At 32.7% G+C, this 19,686-nt stretch overlaps 1 protein-coding gene across 4 annotated transcripts in view; it reads left to right on the top strand.

Annotated features, from left to right (window-relative positions):
• NCAM2 (neural cell adhesion molecule 2) overlaps positions 1-19,686 on the top strand; it is a gene marked incomplete at both ends in the record, with an annotated part of 482,494 nt that overhangs the window by 297,524 nt on the left and 165,284 nt on the right. For all 4 annotated transcript variants that reach the window (XM_081234865.1, XM_081234863.1, XM_081234862.1 and 1 more), the window contains one exon: positions 18,765-18,882. In XM_081234865.1, the coding sequence (XP_081090991.1) occupies positions 18,765-18,882 (118 nt within the window). The remainder of the gene's footprint in view (positions 1-18,764; positions 18,883-19,686) is intronic.

The raw sequence follows: 19,686 nt of genomic DNA, 5'->3' as shown, positions 1-19,686 counted from the left end.
AGGCTCTGGGGAAGAAGCTCTTCTAAATATCATTTAGATTGTTGGCAAAATTCATCTTCTTTCCACTGTGGGATGGAAGTTCTCTTTCCTTGCTGTCTATCACCTGGAGGGGCTGTGCTTAGCTTTCAGAGGCCTCCCCCTGGGTTCTTCCTCCAGTGTCAAAAACAGTGCCTTAAATCCTTCTCAGACCTGTAATATTTCTGACTTCCCTTCTGCTGCATCTCCTGACTTATTCTTCCAGCTGGAGTTCTCATTTTTTTTAGGGCTCATTGATTGAATAATACAGGATACACTTCCATTTCAACGTCTAGGATCTTAATTATATCTGCAAAGCCCCTTTGCCCTGTAACTTAATGTATTCATAGATGGCTAAGCTTAGGGCACTGACATCTTTTCAGAGGTAGGGGCATTATTCTGCCTACCATATCTTCATACTATATGTTTCTTGTTGTTGCTGTTGTTGGTTTCTGCTTTAAATCATCAGTTAACTCTTAACATGGCTTAATTAATAAATAAAGCAAGTCTTTTACATCTATCTACATAGTTACCATTTCCACGGCACTTTATTTCTTTATGTGTATCAAGATTTCCAACTGGTGTCTGCTCCCAAATGCCTGAATGACTTCTTTTAGCATTTCTTACAGTGAAGGTCTGCTGGGGATGATTAACTTCACCTATTGAATGTCTAAGAAAATGTTTATTTCACCTTCATATTTGAAATGAATGTTTGCTGACTATAGAATTCTAAATTAACAATATTTTAAATTTCAGTAAGTTAAAAATTCTGAGCCATTATTTTTGACCTGAGTGATTTCAGATGAAAAGTTTGTTCTCATTCTTATTTTGTGCCCTGTACATAAAGTGTACCACCCACTTGGTCCTTGCAGATTCTTGAATGCTCTTTATAACTTGTTTTAAGCAATTTGGATACAATATACCTTGGTGTAATTTTCTTCATTCTTGTACTTGGGTTTTCTTGACAAACTTGAGTTATACTTTTTACCAAATTTGGAAATGTTTTGGTCATTAGTTCTTCATATATTGGTTTTTGTCCCACACTCCTGTGAGACTCCAATTTCACATATTTGAGGCCACTTGAACTTATTCCACAGTTCCCAGATGTTCTGTTTTTTTTGTTTTTTGTTTCTTGGGTTTTCTTTTAGTTTTTTTTTTTTTTTTTCTGTATTACTTTTGGGATAATTTCTTTTGCTATATGTTCAAGCTCATTAATATCTTCTTCTGCAATGTTTAATCTACTGTTAGTCCTACCTCATGTATGTTTGATTTCAGACACTAGTTTTAATATGTACAAATTTATTTTTTAATTATCTTCTAAATCTCTGACATGATCAGTTTTTCTGTAGATTCTTGAACATATGGAATGCAGTTATAATAATTTGATGTTTTTGTCTAATTCTATCAATTATATCATTTCTGGGTCAGTTTTGGTTGACTATTTTTTCCTCCCTCATCATGTCTCATGTTTCCTGCTTCTTTGCACGTTTCCTGCATCTTTTCATGTGCTTATTTCTCATTTATATATCCTCTTGAGTGAAATGTCTCTTCATATCCTTCCCATGTTCTAATTGGATTTTTTCACTATTATAGTTCAAGAGTCCTTTATAAATTCTATAAATGCATTTTTCCCTTCCAAACAGCCTGTTTAGTGATGTTTCTGTTCGTTTTTTGCACATTTTCTTATTGTTGAATTTAGATTATTTTATATATTTAAATACAATTCCTTGCTCAGATTTGTGATTTGTAGGTTCTTTTTCCCTATACTGTGGCTTATCTTTTCATTCTCTTAGTGTCATTCAGAAAGCAAGAAAAAAATTAATTTTGAAGTCCAATTATTAATCTTCTTCTTTTATGGACCATTCTTTTGGTATCATGTCTAAGATGGCTACACCTAACTCCAAGTTACAAAGACATTTTCCTCAAGTTTCTTCTGAACTTTTTATACTTTTATGTTTTAAATTTAGGTCTTTGATCCATTTGGGGTTCATTTTTTTTATGTTTCAATGATTTTAATAAAACACAGTCAGCCAGTGAGACTGATTATCTCCCTAAATGTTGACTCCACAATCCACTCTAAAAAAACTTCAGACCAATACGGGACAGTTCAATAATTAAGATTAGCCTTTTGGTTTTTTTTTTTTTGTCTTCCAGAGTGGTAGTTTCTTATCTTCCTCACATGCATATAATGGGCCACTTTGTAGAAAACTTAGCAGGACTCGTGTCTCACGCATTATTATTATTATTTTTTAATTGGGGTATAGTTGATTTACAATGTTATGTTAGTTTCTGCTGTACAACGAACTGAATCAGCTATATGTATACATATATCCCCTCCCTCTGGCACCTCTCCCCCCCATCCCACCCATGTAGGTCACCACAGAGCACTGAACTGAGCTCCCTGTGCTATGTAGCATGTTCCCACTAGATATCTGTTGTACACATGGTAGTGTATATATGTCAATCCCAGTCTCCCACTTCATCCCCCCATTCCCCCCTCCCTGTGTCCACATGTCCATTCTCTGTGTCTTTGTCTCTATTCCTGCCCTGCAAATTGGTTAATCTGTACTATTTTTTCTAGATTCCACATATATGTGTTAATATATGGTTAGGACTCATGTTTATATAAGAAGTGAGTTCTGTGCTTCAATTCACTTATTTGCATATGGATATCCAATTGTTTAAAAGCCATTGTTAGAAGACTATCCTTTCTCCATTGAATTGCCTTTGCACTTTGTAAAATAAAACTTTTAAAACATAGTTGGATTATAGGCATCTATTTCTGGACTCTTCCATTCCACTAATCTATGTGTCTATCCCTGTACCATTATCATACTGCCCTAATTACTGTAAGCTTACATATACCTTAAAATCAAGTAGTATGATTTGTATGACTTTGCTCTTCTTCTACAAAAAATGTTTTGCAAAATCTAGTTTCTTTGCCTTCCATTTAAACTTTAGAACATGTCTGTCTACAAAACAATATACTGCTGAGATGTTCATTAGAATTCTATAGAGTCGATATCAGTTTTGGAAAAGTTTATACTTTTTTTGTTGATTCTACAAATGCATGAACAAGGTATGTCTCTACATTTATTAATGTATTTTGTTCTTTTGCTTCTTCATTTGACTTCTTGTAGTTTTCAGCATTCAGATCCCATACATGAGTTTTGTTTGATTAGTATCTAAGCATTATATTTTTGGAACTATTGATATGTTTTTTAAAAAAAGAATTGGTTTCAGTTGTTTCTTGCAAATATGTATATTGAAATATGATTTTTTTCTGTATTTTTCTTATATTCTATGACTGTACTGCATACATATTTTAGTTCTAGGAATATTTTTGTAGATTCTTGGATTTTCAATGAAAACAATAGTGCATCTGCAAATTGTATTAAAGTTATTTATTCTTTTCCAATTGTATGTTTTTTATTTTTATTTCTTACTTAGGACTGCATTTGCCTTCCAGTATGATGTTAAATAGGAGGGTTGAGTGAGGACTTCCTTACTTGTTCCTAATTTTAGAAAAAAAATATTCATTCTTTTACCTGAATGTTGCCTGTTAGCTGGAAATTGTTGGCAAAATATCTTTTATCAGGATAAAGAAGTCTTTTCCATTCATGGCTTGTGAAGGGTTTTTATCTTGAATGGATGTTGAATTTTGTGAAATGTTTTTTCAGCATCGATTCACATTATTGAATATTTTTTCTTCTTTAAACTGTTAATATGTTGAATTATATTAATTTATTTTTCAGTATCATGCCAGTTTTAGAACTGACATGTTGTACATATTTTACATATGTACATATTTTCCAATACATCACTGCCAGTTTGGCGGTGATGTATTTTTTTGTATGTGTATTGCAGAATTTTGTTTTCTAAAATTTCATTGAATACATTTGTGCTTACCTAAATGAATGATATTAGTTTGTGTAGTTTTCTTTTCCTGTACTATCTTTGGTAAAGTTATCCTTATAGTGCTGGCCTCATAAAATGAGTCAAGAAATATTCCCTCCTCATGTTTTTTTAAAGAGATTGTGTAGAAATTGTATTATTTCTTTAACTTTTTGATAAAGTTCAGAGGATAAACAATCTGCTTCTATAGATTTTTTTGAAGGATTTTAACCACATATTATATTCTTTTAGTAGTTAAAGAACTATTTGAGTTACCTATTTCATCTTGAGTTAATTTCACTAGTTTGTGATTTTCAAGGAAACATTCCATTTCTTCAGCATTGTTGAATTTGTGTACATAGCCTTGTCTGTATTATTCCTTTTTTAAAATTATTTTACTGTATGTTGCATCTGTAGTGAAATACCTTCAATTCCTGATATTAGCAATCTGTGTTATCTCTCCTTTTATTCTGGTGAGTCTTGCTAGAGGTTTATTAATTGTATTGATCTTTGAAAGTATCTTCATTGGTTTCTTTGAATTCTCCCTTGTTTGTTTTCTGTTTTTTTTTATTTTACTGATATCTGTTTTTATTTGTAGTATTCTTTTTTCCTTCTTTTTGATATGGATTTATTGTGCTCTTCTTTTTCTAGTTTCTTAGATTGGAAGTCACAAACAGTGATTGTGAATTCATCTAATTCTTGTTTACATTCTGTCAGTTTTTGCTTCATATACTTTTTTGTGAGATGAATGCACATGTAAAGATTGTCATTTTTCTTCCTTTGGAAGATTGGCTCTTTTATCATTATGAAGTATTCCCCTTTATATCATGTGCTTTTATTTGCTCTGAAATCTACTTTGTTTGATATTAACATAACTACTCCAACTTTCTTTGGCTTGGTGTTTGAACGATATATATTTGTCCGTTCTTTTACTTTTAATCTACTATATTATTATATTTTAAGTAGCTTCATATAGAGAACATACAGTTGAGTTAATTACTTTATTCATTCTGATAGTATATATTTTTTAATTCATGAGATTAGACCATTTACATTTATCTTAGATCTGCAATTTTTGTTTTGATTTGTTTTCAGTTTATTCTTTCTGTTTTCTATCCTTTTATTTCCCCTTCTCTGCCTTCTCCTGGGCTTTGTGAATATTTTTAGTGTTCTATTTTATTTTATCTATTATGTTTCTGTCTATACATTTTTCTGTTTTTTTGTGATTGTGCCTGCGATTGTGAATATGCTGTGCCTCTTTAACTTAGAGCTAAAGTTTTACCACTATAATTGGATTGTAAAAATTGTAGCACCATATAGATCCTCATACTCCTCTCTTCTTTATGTCTTAGTAGTCTTCTATATTACATCCGAATTTAGTGAATACCTCATAGGCAATGTTAAGCGTTTTTATTTCAATCATTAACTGTATTTTAAACAACTCAAGTGGAGAACAGTCTATTATATTTACCTAGATATTTAACATTTCTCCTGCTCTTTCTTCATCCCTGAAGTCTGATGTTTCCTTTGATAGAATTTCCCTTTGTATGAATTTCTCTTTTGTCTGAAGAGGTCCCTTTAGCAATTGTTTCAGATCAGGTTTACTGGCAGACATTGTATTACTCATCCTTTATCTGAGAACTATAATGTCTTTACCTTCATTTGTGAAAGATATCTTTGCTGAACACAGAACTCTATTTTGACAGATCTGTCTTTTTTGACACTTTAAAAATATTGTTTCACCTTCTTTTGGCCTCTGTTTGTTTCTGATAAGAAATCCACAGTTATTTGAATTATTGTTGTACTATAAATAACACACTTTTGTGTTTGTATATCTTTAGTTTTTAGCAGTTTGATTATGACATGCCTGCAGCATGAACGTCTTTGGACTTATCTGTTTGGGTTTCAAGGCTACAGCTGGTTTTGAATCTGTGTTTTCAAAATCTTTTGCCAATTTGGGAAGTTTTCAGACATTAGTTCTATAGATACATATACATAGGTATACATATACAAATGTAGATACATACATTTTCTATGATGTTTATTTCTCCTTTCCTTCTTAGATTTGATGACATTTTGGTGTTGTCTCACAGGTTCCTGAAGCTCTGTGGTATTTTTGTTTTTTGTTTTTTGTTTTCTTTAATATTTTCTCCTTCTGTTTTGAAGATTGGACAATTTTTATTGGTAATTCATCAAGTTCAGAAACTCTTCCCTCTGTCATACCCATTTATCACACCCAAGAATATCTTTGTTACTATAAATTTGGTTCTAATATTTATTCATTTATTTTTAATATACTGTGTGTCTTTAAGGGAACTGTCTTTCCATTTATTCTGAGGTGGTTCACCCTTACCCTTTGGAAAATGTTTAAAATAGTTAAAGTAGTTTTTAGATAATAAAGCATGTTTCAGTGTCATTGGCATTTAATACTAACATGAGATTTTCCTAGTTCTTCATAGGCCAACATTTTTTAGATTATATCCTGGATTTTGAATATCATGAGATTCTGAGGTTTATTTCAGTTCTTTGGAGATTGTTGATATTTTTATTTTCACAGGCAATCAATTGACTTAAATTCAGACCACTTACTGTGACCAGCCTTCTGTGGTTTGTGGATTCAAAATCAGTTTCATTTTCAAAAATTTTGCACTAATTTTCAGATCTGTCTCACATGTGAACCAATGGTCATTCCAGGACCTGTGGGGTAGGATGTCTCTTAGTTCAGTTCTCAACTTCTTTGTGCTGTTTAAGATTACACCCACACATTGATAGTTCAGGGCTGAGCTCAAGATTTCATAAATAACTTGATGTGATTCCTTTTGCAACCTCTTCCTACTCTTTTAACTCTCACCTACTTACCTATTTCTGAGTCTTCATTTTTCAGTCCTATAATCAGAAAACTGGGGTTTATTTATCCCCTCTCTACCACCAATGTGCCCTCATTCAGGGTCAGTTAGCCAGAGGAAAGATAGAGATAAAAGCAGTAGATATATTTGCTTTGGCATCTTGGGACCATAACTCTTCTGATTAAGGAGGAAGATGGCCCTGTCTTAGACAGACACTTACAAGCTCCCTCCCTGCTGCCATTGTCACTACCAGGAGACCTCTTTCCTGCTTATTGAACCTGAACTCGAAGGCTTCTCTTGGACCTCTCTCAGGCCATGCTGATTCCCACTTCTGAGTTTTGGACTGCCTTCAGTTCAGTCCAGGAATTCTGAAGAAAAAATAAAAAGTTCTCTGATAGTCTCCTACTATTTCAAATTCTGATATTTTTCTATTAGCAATATGCTTGCTACCATTTATATTTCAGAATCCTCAAACAGATTATCCATGCATTTTGTCTAAGTGTTACAGACAAATTGAGTGAAAGAGACAAATGTAGAGGAGTTTCTCCAATTTACCCAGAACTGGAATTCTGTAATATTATTTTTAATCTTATTGACATGCATGAGATCGTTTTTTTTTTTTCCTCATTTCTTAACTCTAAAGAATTATTAAAGACATTAACAGGAATGGTGTACAGCAGCTCATTTTTGATTGCTACTCTATCACTCCAGTGTTACTCAGAATATCTAGCTCACATTTTAGGAATAAGTTCAGGCTACTTATTGACTTTTGACAGTAGTATATTTAAGATCAAATATTTCTAACTTAGTTGCGGAAAATTAAAAGACTCATAGGGGAAAAAATAAAAAAGGCTTCAACTCTTCTTCCTTTCTGCTATCACAGATGAAAATTATGTTGAGCTTACAAAACATAATTATGGAGGTCTTTTAAAAAATGTAATAGTAACTTCCCAAACTTATGAGCTATATAATCATTTGATGATTTATTCTGGTATCTGCTCAGATATTATAGTAAACTGACAAGTTTTCAATAGAAAGATAACCCTTTCTCTCCAACATCTCCACCCTCATTCAACATTACTTTCATTCTTGTTACATAAATGAGCCAAAGAAGGGTCCTTTATATTGGTGCTCTTGTTATTTTCTTCTTCAGAGCAGACTGGGGCCATTAACTCAAAAACCTCACTAGCACCAAATTCAAGATTTTGTGTATTTTATATAAAAAATCCAGTGGTTTTAAATATAGCCCCAAATAAGCATATTTTAACCATTTAGAATCAATTTGCTTTGCACACCCTTCAAAAATGTACCCATCTTCTGCTAGCCATAGATAAAACTAACTCTGGACCTATGCAGGATCCCAAGTTACTGCTGCGCTCTGGAGCTCTCCAACTGAAAGACACCATGCTATGCTGATGAGTGACATCACATAGACACATAAGCTCACTACTCAAGTTCCACTTTCTCTGAGGAATTTCCTTGCTCTCCTCCCCTTTAGGGACATGGGTGGTGTCCTGAAACACACACACACACACACACACATACACACACACACAGTCTCTGGAAGGTCTCCTGCTGTGGATAACTTATCCTCTCATGCAACTCGTCCAAGTGCCACCCAAATAAAGCCCATTGTGTACTGCTGCCACCTTGTTGTGTCTTTTTTCTTGATCAGTCCTGAAACCCTTGAACTCACACTTCCCAACAGATATTTTTCTCCAGAATTTCTCAAACATGATCATTATTAATTCTCTAGGAATATGTTCTGAAATTTTATCCATTTAGATTAATCTTAAGCATATAGTATGGCTTTTATTTTAAATTTATTTTTTCTTGGCAGTTTTATATGACTTCTCTTTAAATGCTAATTTAAATTACTAAATTGCATTCCACCTCATTTTGTTCCCCAGATGATCACAAAATTTTTGTCTTAAGAACTCTTTTACACCTGTAAAATTATTGACAATCCCCAAAAGTTTTGTTTATGTGGATCATTTCTATTTTTATCTATATAGATATATAGATATATATCATATTATATTGTACATGGAAACTGAGACTTTTTAAGATATTTAATTCATTTAAATTTAAAAAAGTTAATTTCTTATTTGTCAAAATAATCATGCTAATCTAAATAATGTATTTACAAAAAATAACTACATTTTGAAAAATAGTGAAAGAGTAGCTTCTTGTATTTTTACATTTTTGTGAGTTTCTCTAATGTGTGCTTGAACAGAAGACAGGTGGATTCTCATATTTCCAGCTGCAAACTTTTGTGACATATTTTTCAATGTGTGGAAAGGAATATTTTAGATAAAGAGATTATTGAACTTTTCCTTCATTAGCATAATCAAATAACTTATATTTGCAGGAGAAAATATATTATCACATAGACACATGTTGGAAGAGACAGGGCCTCGTAGATTCTCTAATTGGTTGTTGGGGATCTCAGGTGTCCTTGAAACATCCTTTGAGGACCTCTCCTATAAAATATTGTTAATCATAAAATGTACACTGAAAAAGGACAAAAATGGCCAACTTTAATGGTGAAATTTTTCATCAAGATGTCTAAAATCTTTGGATTTGTTTTGAGCTGATGGATCTTCCATATTAATGTTAGCCTTTTATTTAATTATTACCTCTTATGGTGGAAACAAAAGAAAATGAAAGTAATGTTGTCCATGCTTTCAACTGCAATTTTACACGTGACTTTTCCTTAATAAGATTTTATTTTTGGGTTATATTGTTTGTCGACATTCAGCTATAAATTAAATTTCTTAAATTATGTGAAAATTATTCATTTCAGTTTTTATTGTTTTATTTTCTTATTTCCTCATTTATATTTTTTGGTAATAAAAATAATCCATTGTTGAACTAGAATATTGCATAATTACCACCAAGGGTAATTTGGAACATCTAATTTAGTCTTTAGTCAGAATTATATATCAATTTACTTCTTGACAAATCAATTTAACTTTGGGATAATTAGTTGCAGCATTGATTGCAGAAGATAAAGATTGTAATAGGTAGCTCTTTGGTCATACATACAGGTGACCAATAATTCATCCACAGGGTAGAAGACTGTGCAATTTGAACTAGTGTGAAGAAATTCTTTATGTAGTGACATGAATATATCCCTTACATATCATTAACTTGAGAATAAAAACATGGTGCAAAAAAGTGTATAGTTTGTAAAAGGAAAAAAGAAACAAAAATGTGTGTTAATATTTGCATAAAGAAACATAAGTAATTAATAAAGTGGTTAATGAGGAAAGGGTTTAGGTCAAGAATTCTGCATGTATCTTTTTATTTTATTGTATTTTTGAACACATGAATATGATCTATTTTAAAAGTCATATTAAAAGAACATAAAAATCAGATTTATTTGGCTAAAACTTGAAAAAAAAATACAGAAAAGCGTAATGATGAAAATGTACCAAATCTTCAGTTAACATTTTCTCAGTCTTTTGTACTTGTCCACTGAAGGTAATATTTATTTGCCACCGTTTCTCAGGCTTTCATATTACGGTTCACTAAGAATGGAATTTAAGATGGTAATGGAAACTTTTCACCTGAATGTTTCTTAAAGGCAACATAATAGGTCAATTTGATCCTCAGTATCTTTTTAGTTTTTTTTTTTTTTTTTTGTGGTACGCAGGCCTCTCACTGCTGTGGCCTCTCCCGTTGCAGAGCACAGGCTCCGGACACGCAGGCTCAGTGGCCGTGGCTCATGGGCCCAGCCGCTCCGCAGCATGTGGGATCCTCCCAGACAGGGACATGAACCCACGTCCTCTGCATCGGCAGGCAGACTCTCAATCACTGTGCCACCAGGGAAGCCCCCTCACTATCTTTTAATATGATGGATCAAACAGAACTCTTACTGCATTCCTCAGATAGGTTTGATTTTAAAACTCAGTGCTCATCAGATAATTTTAATTGTTACTGATTTACTGTATTCAAAAATTAGGAACAAATATGTGGAAAACACCTGACAATTAGTTATTAATTCTAAATCAAGTACATTAAAAATATTGTTTGGGGCTTTCCTGGTGGCGCAGTGGTTCAGAATCCGCCTGCCAATGCAGGGGACACGGGTTCGTGCCCCGGTCCAGGAAGATCCCACATGTCGCGGAGCGGCTGGGCCCGTGAGCCACGGCCGCTGAGCCTGTGCTTCCGGAGCCTGTGCTCTGCAACACGAGAGGCCACAACAGTGAGAGCCCCGTGTACCACAAATATATATATACATATATATATATTGCTTGATTCTGTAACAAGGCAGTAATACTAAGTATGCTGACACTCAAGATTGGAAACCACTGACTACATTTATATGAAAAGAACTAGCTATACGCATTGATAAATGAGCTAGATTTTCTTTCAAAATGAAATTTTATAATTAGTTAGTTGTTTTATGTTAATCATTTGATATTTTGTATGTGTTTTGAGTTCCAAAAAAATCTTGGTTCTATTAAATAGCAATTTAAATTGACCAACTTCATAAATATGAAGTGGAAGATTAATGCAAGTAATCAGAACCAATATTAATGATAATTAAGAAAGGATAGGTGATATAATAGTCTATGAGACAGTAGTGAAGAGCAAAGCAAACAAAAAAAATAAAACAAATAAAGTTAAAAAAAACTGAATATTTGACATCGTTGATGCCTGATATGACCATTGGAAAGTAACAACATCAAAATCATGATGGAAATGCATTTTACATTATTTAAATCTTATTGCATAAGGAGTGTCTATGTCATATTAAAACACCATTCTTTTTTACTACACGATATTATAAGCAATTGGTGTATGAAAAATTGCTGAAGAGTTAAGTTGCAAAATGAAGATACTTGCTTTCTTATCAAAGGAGGAGTCTTAGAATTAAACAGAAAAAAATGGAATTTTCTAGCATCCTTGAGTAATATGAATCAGCTTTGCAAATGTGGTTTCCTAGTTGTTTCACCTTTACCTCTGTTCATTGTTTATATGCAATGGAAAGAACCATATGCTGATGAAGGCATGGAAAGACCTGAGGCAAGAAACTAAATTATTTCCCATATACACTGAGAATAACACTATAGAATGTTAAAGCTACAAGGTACTTTGGTGTTAACCTGGTCCATCTAGTTTCTTGGCCTGGGCCTGAGATATCTTATGTTACTTTCCTTTTACATTACTTCAATTTTTGTGGTAAAATACACATAACATAAAATCAACCAGTTTGACCATTTTTTAAATGCACAGTTAGGTGGTATTATATACACTTGTAAGGTAGTGCACCAGTCACTATCATCCATCCTCATAACTCTTTTCATCTTGCAAAACTAAATAATCATTTAACAGTAACTCCCATTCACCTCTCCCTCCAGCCTCTAGCAACCACCATTCCACTCCCTGTACCTGTGTTTTTGACTACTCTAAGTGCACAATAAGTGGAATCATAGAGTATTTGTCTTTATGTGACTGATTTATTTCACTTAGCATAATGTCCTCAAGGTTCATTCATGTTGTAGATATACTACAACAAATAGTTAAAATTTTCTTTTCTTTTTCGAGGCTGGATAGTATTCCATTTTATTCATATACAAGATTTTGCTTATCCATTTATTAATCTATGGGTATTTGTATTGCTTCCACTTTTTAAATATTATGAATAATGTTGCCATGAACATGGATGAGCAAATATCTCTTTGAGGCCTTGCTCAAAATCCTTTTGAGTATATACCCATAAGTGAAATGGCTGGATCACATGGCAATTGTATTTTTAATTTTTTGGGAAACCACCATACTGTTTTCCATTTTCCATTTTACCAATAATGCAAAAAGTTCCAATTTCTCCACGTCCTCACTAACACTTGCTATTGTATTTTATTTTTTAATAGTAGCCTTCCTATTAGATATGAGGTGGTATTTCACTGTAGCTTTGATCGGCAGTTCCCTAAGGGTGCTGTTGAGGATCTTTTCATGTGCTTATCTGCCATTTGTGCATCTGCTTTGGATAAATGTCTATTTAATTCCTCTTGCTCATTTTTGAATTGGGTTATGTATTTTTTTGTTGTTGCTGAATTTTAGGAGTTCATTATCTATTCTGGATGTTAATCCTTTATCAGATATACAATTTTTAAATATTTCCCCCATTCTGCATGTTGCCTTTTTACTCTTCTTGTTGTTGCCTACACCTTTGGTATCATATTGAAGAAAACATTGTGAAATCCAGTGTCATGAAGCTCTTGCCTTATATTTTTTCCTAAGAGTTTTATAGTTTGTAGGTCTGATTCTTTCTGAGTTAATTTTTGTATAGTGTCCTCTTATAATCCTTTTTTATTCCTTTGGAATTGTTAATGTTTCATTTCTGATTTTAATAATTTGAGTTTTATCTTTTTAAATCTTAGTCTATCTAGCTAAATTTTTGTCAATTCTGTTGATCTTTTTAATAAAGCAACTTATGGTTTCATTAATTTTGTCTATTATTTTCTATTCTCAATTTAAAATTTTTTGTTCTAATATTTATTATTAATTTTCTTCTGCTAGCTTGGGTTGTGTTTATTCTTTTATTCTGGTTCTTTATGTTAAGATTAATTCTTGACATAACATATGGGCTTTCCTGGGGAATGTCCTACATGCTCTTGAGAAAATGTGGTTACTCTCTTTTTTTGGATAGAGTATGCTGTATATATGTGAGAACTAGTTGGTGTATTGTGTTGTATAAGTCCTCTATTTTCTTACTTATCTTCTGTCTGGTCATTCAATGCATTATTGAGGCTGAATTGTTGAAGTCCCCAACTATTATTGTAGGACTATTTCTTCCTTCAATTATGTCCGTTTTTGCTTCATGTATTTTGATGGCCTACTGTTAGGAGCATAAATATTTACAGTTGTTATATTTTCTTGCTATATTGAGACATTTTTTTAATATACAATATTTGTTTCCTCATAAACTTTTTGATTCAACACCTATTTTGTCTATTTGTATAGTCACCCCTTCTCTTTTTTGGTTATTATATCTTTATCTTTTCACTTTCAATCTATTTGTGTCTTCATTATTGACAGTGAATCTCTTATAGATAGGACATAATTTTTTCATGTGTTTTTAGGCATTGTGCCAACCTCTGTTTGTTTATTGAAAAGTTTAATCTATTTCCATTTAAAGTAATTATTGATAAGGAAGGACTTCCTTCTGTCATTTTGCTGTTTGTTTTCCAAATGTCTTATAGATTTTTTTGTCTCTTCATCTCCTGCATTACTATCTTCTTTTTGTTTAGTCAATTTTTTGTAGTGAAACTTTAAAATTCTTTTCTCATTTTTTTTTTGTGTATATTCTGTACTTATTTTCTTTGTGGTTATTGGTGGTATTGCATATAATGTCCTAAAGTTATAACATTCTAATTTAAATTTATACTAGCTTAACTTCAATAAATATATATATAAAAAAAACTCTGCTCCTTTAAAGCTTAACTCCATTCCTTTTAGTTGTTGATATCACAAAATTACATCTTTATGCATTTTGTGTCTCAAAACATGAACTGACAATTCTTTAAATTGCATTAGTCTCTTAAATTATGTAGAAAACAAAATCTGGAATTATAAGACATAGTTAAAATCATACAAATATATTTTTTAAATATATATTAGTCTCAAATCGTGTAGAAAAAAAAATGCAGTTACAAACTGTTGTTACAGTAGTACCAGCTTTTTTATTGCCCATGTATTTACATTTATTGAGCTCTTTATTTCTTTATATGGCTTTGAATTACTCTCTAGTGTCCTTTTATTTCATCTTGTAGGACTCCCTTGAGCATTTCTTGCAGGACAGGTCTAGTGGTAACAAACTCCTCCAGCTTTTACTTATCTGAAATATCGTAATTTCTCCCTCACTGTTGAAAGACAGTTTTCCAGGATATAGGTTTCTTGGTTGACAGTTTTTTCTTTTTTTCCTTTTAGCACTTTGAATATATCTACCCACTGCCATCTGTCCTCCAAAGATTTTGATGTGAAATCTGCTGATAATTACTGAGGATCCCTTATATGTGATGAGTCACTCTTCTCTTGCTGCTTTCCAAGATTTTCTCTTTGTGTTTGCCTTTTGAAAATTTCATTATAATGTGCCTTGGCCTGGTCCTCTTTGAATTCATCTTAGTTGTAGTTTGTTGAGCTTCTTGGATGTTTATATTCATAGCTAAACTTTTCAGCCATTATTTCTTCAAATATTCACTCTGTCCCTTTCTCTCTCTTCCCTTCTGGGACTCCCACTGTGTGACTGTTGGTCTACATGATTATGTCCCACTGGTCTTTTAGGTTGTATTCACTTTTCTTCAATCTTTTGTTTTTCTGTTTCTCAGATTCAAGAATTTTCATTGCCTTATTTCGTATTCACTGATTCTTTCTTCTGCTTACTCAGATTTGCATGTGAATCCCTCTAATGAATTTTTCATTTCGGTGATTGTAATTGTAAGATTCAGAATTTCTTTCTGGCTTTTTTTTAGGTTTTCTATATCTTTATAGGTATTTCCATTTTCTTCATATATTGTTTCCTTGAGTTTGTCCACTTCTTTCTTGAGTTCTTTGAGTATCTTTTAGACAGTTGTTTGAAAGCCTTCATCAAGCATATCTTCCCTCAGGTCTTTTTCAAATTTTCTATTGATTTAATTTTTCTTTTGAATGGGCCATACTTTCCTATTTCTTTGTATGCCTTGTGATTTTTTTTTCTGAAAACTGAATATTTGAACATAATAAGTGCTTCCTATGGAAATCAGATTCTTTCTCAATCCAGGGTTTCCTGTTACTGGTTATTATTATTATTATTGAAGGCTGTCTCTATGCCAAATGTCAGCCTGAGATGTAAATTTAAGGTATCCTCAGGTATTTTCTAAGCCTACACCTTTCCCTGGACATGCATGGTCACTTTCTAATATGTCCATTATATGCAGTTGTTTTTGAATGTCCTAGTCTTTAATGTCTGGCTCCCAAAATGGTAAAAAGAGAAAAATGAAGGGGGGACTAAAAGAATGAGAGTTAATTAAATCCCCAGATCTCACAATTGTGGGAGGTATAACAACAATGGCCACTACCTCTTCATCTGCACCTCTGTGATCAAAAGCATCAGTCAGTGATCAGTGCACAGATCCTTGATATCTGAATGACAAAGTCCTTTTTGCCTATGCTGGCTTTCTTTGTGCAACCTACACTAGGAACATGTGCACAGCTTCCTGCCTCAGATGGGGAGGGGGATAGGTAGATGCCAGTGTACTAACAGCTGAAACTGACCAGTATTAACAACAGTTTATCTTCCATGTCTTTGCCTGGAAGTGGCAAACATTCAATAGACTCCACAGTTTCAAGATAGTTACATTAGACAGATTGTGACAGTGCAGTTGCTGTGTAGGTGTGGAGACAGATGCCTGGTACTTCCTACTCTGCTATCTTCCCCAAGTCCTCTCTTATGTGAATGTCTAAGTGTCATGCAGCCTTAAAAGTAAAAACAAGAAAAGGTAATTATGAAAAAGCTGAGTCTTAAGATTAGCAGTCCTCTGCCAGTTAAAGGATCTACATGTGAATATATTTGATGATATACATTTAGGAAAGATCTGAATAATCAATAAATTAGAAAAGAGTTGCTTTTCTGACAATGGTAGAGTGGAGTTTGTTATCCCTATCCTGAATAAATTTGTAGAAATTATTGGTATTTGTTAATCAGAACCATACAAGTATTTCATGGTTAATACAGTATTCTTTATCTTCCAAAAAACATTTGAAGGAAAGTGGGTGGAGAAAAAGACTGCAAGACACAGAAGACACATAGACTAGCTGGATTCCACTGTTAATGAAGGGGGATTAAGATGTCAAGTTAGTGATGTCTTTGGTGCATAAGCAGCCAGTGAGGGGAATTATAACTTGAAGGTGAACCAAAGCTTCCATGTAAGTAAGTTATGGAGCTACTTCTCTACACATCCCCATGTTTCTTGAAGCTAAAATATAAAAACAGAAACTTACAAAGGATTGACTACTTAACGGGTACAGAACATAAATCTTGGTAAAGCTATTAAAACTGCACATTTCAGATATAGTCAAATGCCAAAAGTATTTTTAAAAAGATAAAATAGAGTAGGTGCTGGTCTTGTGAGAAAAATATAATCAGATGAAATATAATTGTTACCTCTTTTAAAATTATCTAATCGAACTCAACAGTGAGTTCAGAAGCAATAAGGTAATATATGTAAAAATGCTGTACAGTCTAAACAGTAGCTAACAAACTGCCTGAACATCTTGACATCTGAACTAGTGAAAACCTCTGCAGATTTTGATATTATTTTTCTTCAGAATAGTTCTAGAATTACTCTTCAAAGTACCTCAAAGTATCTAAACATGTAATATTAATATTTTTCTACTAAACTACACTACAAGTAAGAACACATATGTCATTAGCAGAGTTAATATATCATAAAACACAGAGATTAAGATTTGTTAATTCTTAGAGATCATCCAACAAATACAGTTCACTTTATAGATAAGAAAATTATGACAAAGAATAAATAACTTGTTTAGGTTAGTAACAGTAATAGGACAAGAACTGGAACATATGGCTCTCTGTTTGAAAATGATTCTATCTACATGAATGCTATAGAATACTATAGTCAAATTTCAGTGACTTAAAATGCAGAGTTAACATCTGAAAAGAAAAGTCCATTCTATTGTAATACTAGTAATTATTATGTTACTTTACAGATAGCATGACATGTCATGCACCTTGTGTCTAAATTCATAAAGGCAGAAACTTGATTAATTGTGCTTAATTACTAAGAAACATATCAGTTCCTATCCCCACCATCAATTGTGATAATGCAACATCAGTGTTGACCTGAATGCTATCGTAGAGATATTTAATTAAAATCACATTTCTAAGTGCCTGTCTGGTCATGTTGTTTAGGATATGTAAAATCAAATGTATTAAATAATTAATTTTAGGAATATCATTTCATCATATTCAGTTGAAAAATCATAAAAAATGTACATTAAATATAAATTTATGCTTTACTTTGAAATTTTAGCTTCTGTTATGGATGTCATTGATTCGTTTATTGCAAACAGTGCATTTCAGTAACAGTTTCAATGTGTTCAAAATGTGCAACATATACAGTTTTTGCAATGTAATTAGTCAGAAATTGGGGAAGCTTAATTTTAAAATTGAATTGTTCATGAAAATCTATTCATATTATCTATGGATAAAGCAGTTTCTCTTCATAAAATATTCTATGGTTGTTTGAAGAAATTAAGTGTAGTTAATCAGAAAGAACATTATGGATTGACACTTAATTTGAAAGCCCTGTCTTGAAGCAGTGAATGCTTGCTTATAGAAGTACATACACTGATGAGAACCCAAATAAGAAATCCATTTATGCTCCAAGTAGATCTCAGTATTTATGTAAGTCAGGGTGGTATTGTCTGTCTTTCTGTAAGAAATAGTTCATAAAAGTGTGTGTAGGGCTTCCCTGGTGGAACAGTGGTTGAGAGTCCGCCTGCCAGTGCAGGGGACATGGGTTCTTGCCCCGGTCCGGGAAGATCCCACATGCCGCAGAGCGGCTGGGACTGGGAGCCATGGCTGCTGAGCCTGCACGTCCAGAATCTGTGCTCCGCAAAGGGAGAGGCCACAACAGTGAGAGCCCCGTGTACCGCAAAAAAAAAAAGTGTGTGTATATGTAAATATATATATATATATATATATATACATATATATATATATATATTTGCTAAAGTGTCTAGTTTATTTTTAGTCTAGTTTAATAGATTAAAAATAGTAAAACTGCATTACAGTGAATTATCTAATTATTGTACATTAGAAGACAGATCAGTGATTTTAGTCATTTTACTATGCAACCAAGTCAGTCCTCTTGATATAAGTACAGAAGTTGTAAAGCTTAGCTTTAAAAGAAAATTAACAACAGTAAGAATGTCCCAGTGGTGTTGGTAAAATGTTTTTCATCTCTATTTAATCTACATTTGTCTGTTTTTCAGTGCCGCCAGCAATCACAATGCATCAGAAATCCTTTAATGCCACAGCAGAGAGAGGAGAGGAGATGACATTTTCCTGCAGAGCCTCTGGCTCTCCTGAGCCCACCATTTCCTGGTACAGGTAGGTTATGCACCCACATCCCTTTGGCTTGTGCCCATAGTCAGGCTTCTGGAAAAATAGTTACAGTCTTATCATTCTGTCCAGAATGGAAACATTGTTTATGAATTTCATTTGAAAATGATTTTCGTTTTCAGTTAAGTTGGTTAAATTAACTTGCTAAAGAGAGCAACAGAATGATTTAACACAAGTCAAAGGCTGTGCTTATAGCCCTGGTCATTTTATCTAAAAGGCGTGTTTCTGGCCAAAATGGGCCACGAGCCCTGTGACAAATTCAGCCATTTTATTGTTCCTACTAGAGAGTACCCACAAGTGGGACTTCTAGTATGGATGACACCACTGTTGTATGTGTACAAAATTATATTTTATTAAATATAACTGTATATTATATTTGCGTACCATATTATTACAGAAAAAGCTAGTTATGTAGAGTTAAATTTCAATAAATTTAATGTTATGTAATAAAATGTTCAAATGAATAAATTCTCTATTCTAAATCTATTGTTTTACAGTTCACTTTTATATTTTTTTTGAATTTTTAAACGTTATTTGATTTCTATTAACATCAAACAGATATCAAAATATTCCACTCTTTTAGGTTGTGTCTCACACTGTTAAAAGTGAGACAATTAAAGTTTAAAAATGGACAGTTTTTAAATATGTATTAGTTATTAATTGAGGTTACTACTCAAGCAAATCTCTAAACATTTATAGAATCACTTCTATACTTCATAATTCATATACTATAAGAATAGTCACAAGAAAACAATTAGAAATTTATATTCAAATTGGCAAAAGTGTCCATAA

The sequence above is a fragment of the Mesoplodon bidens genome (assembly GCF_964165515.1).
Source record: "Mesoplodon bidens genome assembly, chromosome: 5".
Taxonomy (NCBI): domain Eukaryota; kingdom Metazoa; phylum Chordata; class Mammalia; order Artiodactyla; family Ziphiidae; genus Mesoplodon; species Mesoplodon bidens.
The sequence above is the reverse complement of the archived record's forward strand: the minus strand, read 5'-3'. Positions and strand labels throughout refer to the sequence as shown.